Below are 6,000 nucleotides of genomic sequence, written 5' to 3'. Positions count from 1 at the left end.
TTTTTCTTCAATGGTTCACCACATCACCACGTATTGGTATTGGCTGGAACCCTGTGAGCAAAACAAGCAACAAACAATAACAGCAAAAATCATTACTGGTATGTAACCTGCAATGCAACATCTATATGGTCTAATACCGCAAATACCACACGAATAGGCATTGTAAAAAGCTTTGTTGTCCTAGCAACAATACGAGGGAAAATCTCAAAAGATGGATCATTTTGATCAGAATGAATGTGGTTTGTCATGATTTCTATCTCCCTGAAATGCTTCACTGAAGCAAGACTCTCTTCCCTGTTTCATTTTTTCATTTTACTATGATAAAATCTGATCCTTGCCAAATGTGATAAACTGATATAATGGCTTCGCCTCAGACAAATCTGTACAGTGTCAGGAAGATAAAGCATACTGCTCATAGCTCTTCACTGCGAGATTATTGTAAAAAGCTTACAGCATTAAGCTCATAACTCTTTAGATTTCGATCAGTTCAAGTTTGAGCTACCTTGCACATCTGAGAGCTTGAATGGCAGCAGAATAATGGTGATATAAGATTAATAACAAACTAAGGTAATATAGTATAGCCTGCTACATAACATATACCAAGTGACTGCTAAGACTAATAATCGATTACCAAGAACAATTAATAATGAATTATTATATAAGCATGTAATCATCTGTTACTAAGTTTGTGATTTACATATGAGATATATATGTCAGTTACACATGGGTAAGTAAATACAGATTTTTAAAGAGTTGTCACTCGACAGAGCATTTAGCAATATGTTAACTCATCACTGATTTACACATTCATTCTGATTCTTTGAATGCTGAATCAGCTGTAAGCTCTCATCAGAGAAAAAAGTAAGAGAAGAGGAAGATATGAAATACATTTTGGATGTAGTTGCTGCTCTTCAGCTGCACTCTTGCTATTTTCAACAGCCTAGATCCAGTTTTGTAATGCTGCTCTTCTTCCTTTATTGCTCTTCGTGCAGTAAGTATTCTTTTTTAATATGTAATCCCTCTTAAAGCAGGAAATATAAAGAAGTCTTTTGTTAAAGTTGCGAGAAATCCTAATTTTCTTACCAATTTCTCTTCACACGACTGCCTCTGTCCTGTAGATGTGATGTGTAACCAGTTTGTCAGTGTCAGGAGCGCTCTTATGCCCGTCTGTTCAGTGATAATACACAGTGATAACACATTCCTGCACCTTTATGTAATTCCACTACTACAAAAACTGAATATTCGTTTTCATTCAGGCTCATGCGACACGTCGCCAAGTGTAAACAAAGGGCAGATAGTGATTAGTGATATAAAAATTCTTTACACGACAAGGTTGACACTTGATCTTGATAACAGCAGTGTCCTTCACAGTGCAGGGCCAGGTGAAATGTATTCACAGACACATGCCTAAAGGATTATCACTGGCCTTCAGGGGTTAGAGGCGACACTCCAGACAGTGACGCACACAGACCTTAGTCATGTGTGATCTCACAGATAGGTCTATCTCTTTAAGATAACCGCATAACTGGCATACTGATGCATCCGTTTATTCGTAGAAAACCACAGTTTCTGAATTTTAGTGTCGACGTCCTATCAGAAATCTCTGCCTGATGTACAAACAGTGTAACAATCAGTAGAGGATGGAGGCGATCAGCATTTTGAGTTTAATATTTTTTTTTCCCATTTTTAAAAGATTGTTTAGGTTTGTTGTTTTTACAATAAAAGCACAACTGATCAACTTGATCTTGATAGCAAGTAAGTAAAACCAGGCATTTCATATATTTACCGAACTTGTTAGTAACACTGTGCAGGATTCTGGATTAAAGTTGCAGCTGAATGAATGACTTGCAAGTCAATAAAGTAAATCTGCTTGGCATCTTTCTTGGCCTTCAGACAACAATTCTGATGGCTAAAGATCCAAATGGGACAGGCAACAAAAAACAACAACCCAAAAAACAATAATAATAATAATAATAGGTTTTGATTACCAATCTAACTGATTGATTGCTTAATTTTATTATTGCTCTTCGTTCTACAATGTATTAAGCATTCATTAAAAGATTACCTACATAAGAACATTATAATCATGTAAATAGGACAAATACCAGGAAGGGGATTCATCCCAAGAAGGTCAGATATGATCTTTTTATTTTTTTTGTTTAACACAATTTCATAACATTTATTAAAGCAATTTGCTATAAAGTATAAACCTTTCTTTAAAAAATACCTCATTAGGAGGTAACTCTAGTATGTCTCAGTATTAAGTTGTTGTTGTTCGGCTTATTAATAAGATTGCTACACACTTAACTAGAGGCTAAATTAAATTGTATGCATCCTAAATTATCAATAGCCTTTTTCTTTATTGATAAATAAATGCATGTCTGCTACTGGAAAGGTGCAATGCACACCTGAGGGATAAGTGTTGTGCATAGGAAAAGATTACTGCTTCTCTATTTCTGTCCTGCAAAGCTCTTTAGCAGTCTTACCCTTATGTGTCAGAGACTGAGACAGTGAATTGAGTGCGTTTCTTCCTGATTGCTCAGACCTGTGCCTGTGTGGATTTTTATTTTTGTTCAACAGAACTGAAGACAGCAACTGTAAACGAAGAAGGTCCTAAAGGAATAGCGATCAAGATGTTGATAACCATGCTAACAGCTATGTATATGGTGGTCAAAGTGGTAGAAACGGTAAGGTGATTATAATGGTAGCACTCTACTGTACAGATCAGAACAACAAGAATGATGACGTTGATTATTAGCACAAAGTAAGATGCCTTTTTTTTCATTTATGGAGGATATCAGCTATAGTATAGTAAGTGTTTGTAGGTAAATGGCATTGACAATAGCTTTATAAAATAAGAATGTACATGTGGATCGTGCTGCAACAGCTGGTTAGTGTAAACCACATTTATATTTACAGCTTCCAGATGTATTCAGGCAAGTTATGTTAGAGCCAACTGGTAAATGCTGCCCTGTCATTGTTCTCTGTTTTCTCGTTATTCAGTGTTCACATTTAGAGCCGAGCCAGTTGTTGACCTTTGACCCATATTCATATGTCTAAGCAAAACGTCTTTTTATTTACAGATAGGGGCGCGATTTACGCGGGAACAGGATCCTTTGCCTTATGTGGTGTCTCAGCCTTTGCCTTGGCAGGTTCACTCAGTGTCTCTCAGCCGGAGGAGCAGCAAAGCAGATGAGGTTAGTTATAGCAAGATCGATACTGCAGATCATAATTTACATTAAAAACCACATCAGTTCTGTTCATATAGCTTCATTCTCTGTATGAGAAAACTGTTGGGTAAAACTACATCCTCTATTCTTAGTATTTCTAGCCTGTATAAATATCGTCATACGATTATTATGATCTCATGTACATTAATAGTAGTAGTATTTTTTTAATCATCAATACTCATAAATGATCTTTTCTTATTCTTTGGTAATTAGTAGAAAGAAAGTCCAGAAGCACAGGACATAGAAGCAGAGGAATGTGTCTTAAAAAGGCAGAGATGGTTTGCCTCTATACTCAGAAAGTAGCAGCAAAATAATATATTTTTAAAAATAAAGTTGCCTCTACATCTTCACAGTTCACATCTGATGTCTCCTGAAGGTTTCAATATGTATCCCCGAATAAAGGAGCATATTTCAGCCCAAGTTGAAAGTGCGCACATCTTTTTGTAAAAGTGAAATTTTGGTTGACAGGCTTGTATTTTTCTTGTACCTTTTCTAAGGTTACTTCTGTCTAAAACCTCTATACAACTGAAACTTACAAATGTATCGAGGATAAATAGCTGGAGTGCTTAATGTGAGCACAAGTACTTAAATGAAAAGGTGCAACAGTCATACTCAACAAGCAGCTCTATACCCTTATGTGCTTAGACTGGCTACAGTTTAAATTTACCTTAGCTTGTCTGGTGAAAGGAGGGAGCAGACCTCATAGACAGGGTTATAAAGCCAACACATGAGACTGAACATAGGCATGAAACACACAGTCAAATTGGCAGGCAGGCATGATAAGCTGGTCCTCAGACTCTGGATTCCCTGCCGCTGCTCTGTTTGAGCTATAATCCCAATCAAGGGGATTTGTGTTTGAGGTCATTACTGTGATTGTATATAGAAAGAAAGCACAGTCATAGACACACATGTACTTTGGCCATTAGTTCCTTAAGTGTGGAACATACATTGCAGTTTAGTATTTTAGTAGTTTTGCATATGTTTAACTCTGAATGTCAGCCAGAGAAGATGGCACTACTGATTATTCTTACACATAATCTGTATGTGTTACATCTTGTGCACTAAACCAATACTTACTCTCCTTCCTGTGTGTGCCTGCACATCTATTAAGAGTTTTATAACACAAGGCTGTTCTGTTTCATTTACAGTATGATGGCCTCAGGAGAAACAGCATAGGCGTGTATAGAAAGAGTAAGTAACATTTGTAGGTAAATATTTTAAATGCAGGCTATTATTCTGATGAGTGGCCCTGGAAAAGTTGTTCTGAATAACTATGAAATCCAATTTTAAAAGATTTTTTTTCAGAAAAATAGCCTGCTTCAATAAAGGCTAATATATAAAATGTGCTTGAACTCAATCATTGCTACAGAGTTTCTCTACATGGCTATTTCCTCTACTTTCCTGGCTATTCCCTGTGTCCTGTCGTGTTCAGACTCCAATGCCAGTAACGGGACATGCACAGCGCCTGCTGTTCCTCCGCTCAGCCCTGTTGAAGTTGAGAAGGCCGCCTCTACCATCCAGAACCATTTCAGGAAATTCCAGCAGAAGAAACACAAGAACGGCAAGTAGATGGACCAGGAGAGTCTTACTACTCCAGCAAGTCTGAGAGACAATAGCAAGCAAGCTGTGATTTCATGTGATTTCATCAAAGGCTAGATGAATGCTGTGATGTCATGATTAAATTCATATGAACACTTATATTCAAATATACATACATTTAAACTTAGTAGAGGTCCCAAGATTAGTAATCCAGATTAACATACAGCAGCCTACATCTCACACAATGCTTATAAAACCATATTTTAATTTCTATGTGAACAATAAATGTGAATATTCTGTAATTCTGAATGAACAGATTTGCTGTGCTGTGATGATTGATGTGATTTTAAGAGTGCGTGAGTGAGTGTGATTCTCTAATTTATATATGACTGTTGTTTCCTGTATATAAATGTGTGGAAAAACACTGATGTCTCTTAAGAAAAAAAAACCCCCCCAGTCCATTTCAATAAACTCATCATCAGATTATGTTGTTTCACTGCCCTCTAGTGTTTAGAGGAATTTTTGCCTCACAAGTTGTATGAATTTTAAGGTGCTTATTTAATTTGATGTTTTTAAAGGTTTTAAAATATTGTAAAAGTTTGCAAAACACAATTAAAGTTATCAACAGTTATTATATGTAGTAATGTGAAAATGTTTAAATTCATCAAACTGAATGTTCACTTCAGGTCAAAGTGATCTTCAGGCCAGCGATGCTGCCAGTTGGCCAGTCCACTTCTGATTGTGTTGAAGATGTATGATCTGACACAACAATAGAGCCGGAACGTATGTTAATGCAACCAATTTATATCAAAAGATGGTGTGAAGAGTCGATGTGCAGTCAAACCTGAGTCCCACATTAGAAGAAGAGGAAATCCTGATAGAGAAGCAGAGGAATCGCCAATTCTTCTGTGGAAAGACAGGTAGGTTATTCTGGTATTCATCGGTATTGGATAATGGCTAAAGCACCTGGAAACCAAATCCTGTCAACACCACTAACAACTCTCAAAAACAACATAAAACATGTTCACTTTCAATGAGAAACAGGAGCAAAACAGGAGCTTTCTTTTGGTGTAAATAGCACTTGTAGAAAAATGTGCCACAGGCTGTTGCATCCAGCAAAAGGCTAAGTTGTTGTCAAAGAGCTAGTTTAAGTCAATGAAAGCAGACACTAATGTGATGAGCTTCTGTCAGCATGGCTGCCCTGAGGTGAACTTAACCTTAGTGTGATTGC

General features: G+C 36.8%; 1 protein-coding gene across 2 annotated transcripts; it reads left to right on the top strand.

Moving 5' to 3' along the window:
- The first annotated feature begins 2,567 nt into the window (after positions 1 to 2,567).
- On the top strand, positions 2,568 to 5,114 carry LOC146654082 (uncharacterized). Of its 2 annotated transcripts, none has more exons than XM_085381104.1 (4): positions 2,568 to 2,687; positions 3,084 to 3,197; positions 4,379 to 4,421; positions 4,663 to 5,114. In XM_085381104.1, the coding sequence occupies exons 1-4, from the start codon at positions 2,634 to 2,636 to the stop codon at positions 4,797 to 4,799; spliced, it is 348 nt and encodes a 115-aa protein (XP_085237230.1). In that variant the 5' UTR covers positions 2,568 to 2,633; the 3' UTR covers positions 4,800 to 5,114. The 2 variants fall into 2 exon arrangements, with proteins under 2 accessions (XP_085237230.1, XP_085237231.1); XM_085381105.1 differs by having other exon boundaries at positions 4,600 to 5,114.
- The last annotated feature ends 886 nt before the right edge of the window (positions 5,115 to 6,000 follow it).

The sequence above is a fragment of the Rhamphochromis longiceps genome, linkage group LG14, assembly GCF_057381845.1.
Source record: "Rhamphochromis longiceps isolate RC_006_pf linkage group LG14, R_longiceps_female_GT1.1, whole genome shotgun sequence".
Classification (NCBI taxonomy): Eukaryota; Metazoa; Chordata; class Actinopteri; order Cichliformes; family Cichlidae; genus Rhamphochromis; species Rhamphochromis longiceps.
This window is presented reverse-complemented; position numbering and strand designations above follow the sequence as displayed.

What these genes read in the sequence shown, in the direction of transcription:
- LOC146654082 (XM_085381105.1), top strand. Translation starts at nt 2,634, where the DNA reads ATGTTGATAACCATGCTAACAGCTATGTATATGGTGGTCAAAGTGGTA. An exon ending in TGGTCAAAGTGGTAGAAACG is followed by an intron (nt 2,688 to 3,083) that starts GTAAGGTGATTA and finishes TTTTATTTACAG; the next exon opens with ATAGGGGCGCGATTTACGCG. An exon ending in GGAGCAGCAAAGCAGATGAG is followed by an intron (nt 3,198 to 4,378) that starts GTTAGTTATAGC and finishes TTTCATTTACAG; the next exon opens with TATGATGGCCTCAGGAGAAA.